This window comes from Propithecus coquereli, unplaced genomic scaffold (assembly GCF_000956105.1).
Source record: "Propithecus coquereli isolate 6110/MARCELLA unplaced genomic scaffold, Pcoq_1.0 Scaffold89, whole genome shotgun sequence".
In the NCBI taxonomy this organism is placed as follows: domain Eukaryota; kingdom Metazoa; phylum Chordata; class Mammalia; order Primates; family Indriidae; genus Propithecus; species Propithecus coquereli.
The window spans coordinates 1,365,527-1,367,034 of NW_012155173.1; the positions used below are offsets into that span (position 1 = coordinate 1,365,527).

The 1,508-nt window shown below is 44.2% G+C and overlaps 1 protein-coding gene across 1 annotated transcript; it reads right to left on the reverse strand.

The window, feature by feature from the left end:
- Positions 1–246: 246 nt before the first annotated feature.
- Positions 247–1,176, reverse strand: LOC105826401 (olfactory receptor 1L6-like). Its single transcript, XM_012664379.1, has one exon. The coding sequence runs from the start codon at positions 1,174–1,176 to the stop codon at positions 247–249; it is 930 nt and encodes a 309-aa protein (XP_012519833.1).
- Between the last annotated feature and the right edge of the window lie 332 nt (positions 1,177–1,508).

Genomic DNA, 1,508 nt, shown 5'->3' on the forward strand with positions numbered 1-1,508 from the left:
TAATTTAAGATATTTATAATCATGACTCATCTAATTTTTATGAAAAAGTATGACACATTCTTATTATAGAAAGCTGTTGACAATCTCCTTTCTACTAATTAGAATATAAGTACTTTTGAGGACAGAAGCTATGATTTTTTTTGCTTTCCTCACAGGGTTAAGCATACTGCCTGCAGATATCAGGTGCTTAACATATGATTGTTGAATTGATGCATAAACTCCTAGAGGTAGTAAAATACATATATTCTATTCTGTTCTTTTAGTTAGCTTTCTCAAGGCCTGTTTCATGTCCTTATTCCTAAGGCTATAGATGAAGGGGTTCAGCATGGGGGTGACTACTGTATAGATAACAGTGACTACACGATCTTTTGTCATCGAGTAGGTGGATGAGGGGCGAATATATACAGATATTATGGTCCCGTAGAATAGCGCCACAACCATGAGGTGGGATCCGCAGGTGGAGAAGACCTTGTACCTGCCTCTCCCTGAGGGGAGCCTCAGAACAGCATGGGTGATGTAGACATAAGAGACAATAATGAGGATAAAGGGACTAATGATGACAAAGGAGCCTTCTGTGAAGGCCAGAAGCTCATTGACAGAAGTGTCAGAGCAGGAGAGCGTTAGCAGTGGCTGGACATCACAAAAGAAGTGGTGGATGATGTTGGGCCCACAGAAGGAGAGGTGAGCCATGAGAATTGTGTGGGTGAGCGAGTGCAGGTGGGACACTGCCCAGGAGGCCATCACCAGCAGGAGACATCGCCTGGGGCTCACGGTCATGGTGTAATGCAGTGGGTTACAGATGGCCACGTAGCGGTCGATGGCCATGGCAGCCAGGAGGAAACTGTCAGTGATCCCAAAAGCCACAAAGAAATACATCTGGGTGAGGCACTGAGCAAAGAGAATGGTCTTTCTCTGAGTCAGCATGTTCACTAACATTCGTGGCACGATGACAGTGGTAAAGCAGATGTCCACCAGGGACAGGTTGGAGAGGAAGAAGTACATGGGAGTGTGGAGGCGGGCATCCCCCCAGATTCCTGCAATGATGACTGAGTTGCCCACCACGTTGACCAGATACATGGCCAGGAAGGTGGCAAAGAGCCACACCTGCTGTTTGGGGTCAGTGGTCAGTCCCAGAAGAAGGAATTCAGTCATGTGGCTCTGATTCCTCCTTGGCATTGTTGTCCTGCAAGTGAAAAATATGAAGGAATGTTTGGTGTGTATCTTGGGTTGGAGTCTGCAATCTGGTAGAGGAGATACCTCACAAGGTATTCCAACTTGTGCACTGTGTAAGGGTAGCAATGCATATAGACTGTGTATAGCATATAACTGCATAAGTTTTTTTTTTTAATTTTTTTATTTTTCTATTTCAGCAAGTTATGGGTGTACAGATGTCTAGGTTATGTGTGTTGCCCTTGGTTTTGTTGTTGACACACCTTGATTTCAATTTTCACTTTGAAACCGACTGATTTTGTGAAGTTGAACAAGGCACTTCATCTCTTGTTTTTTGT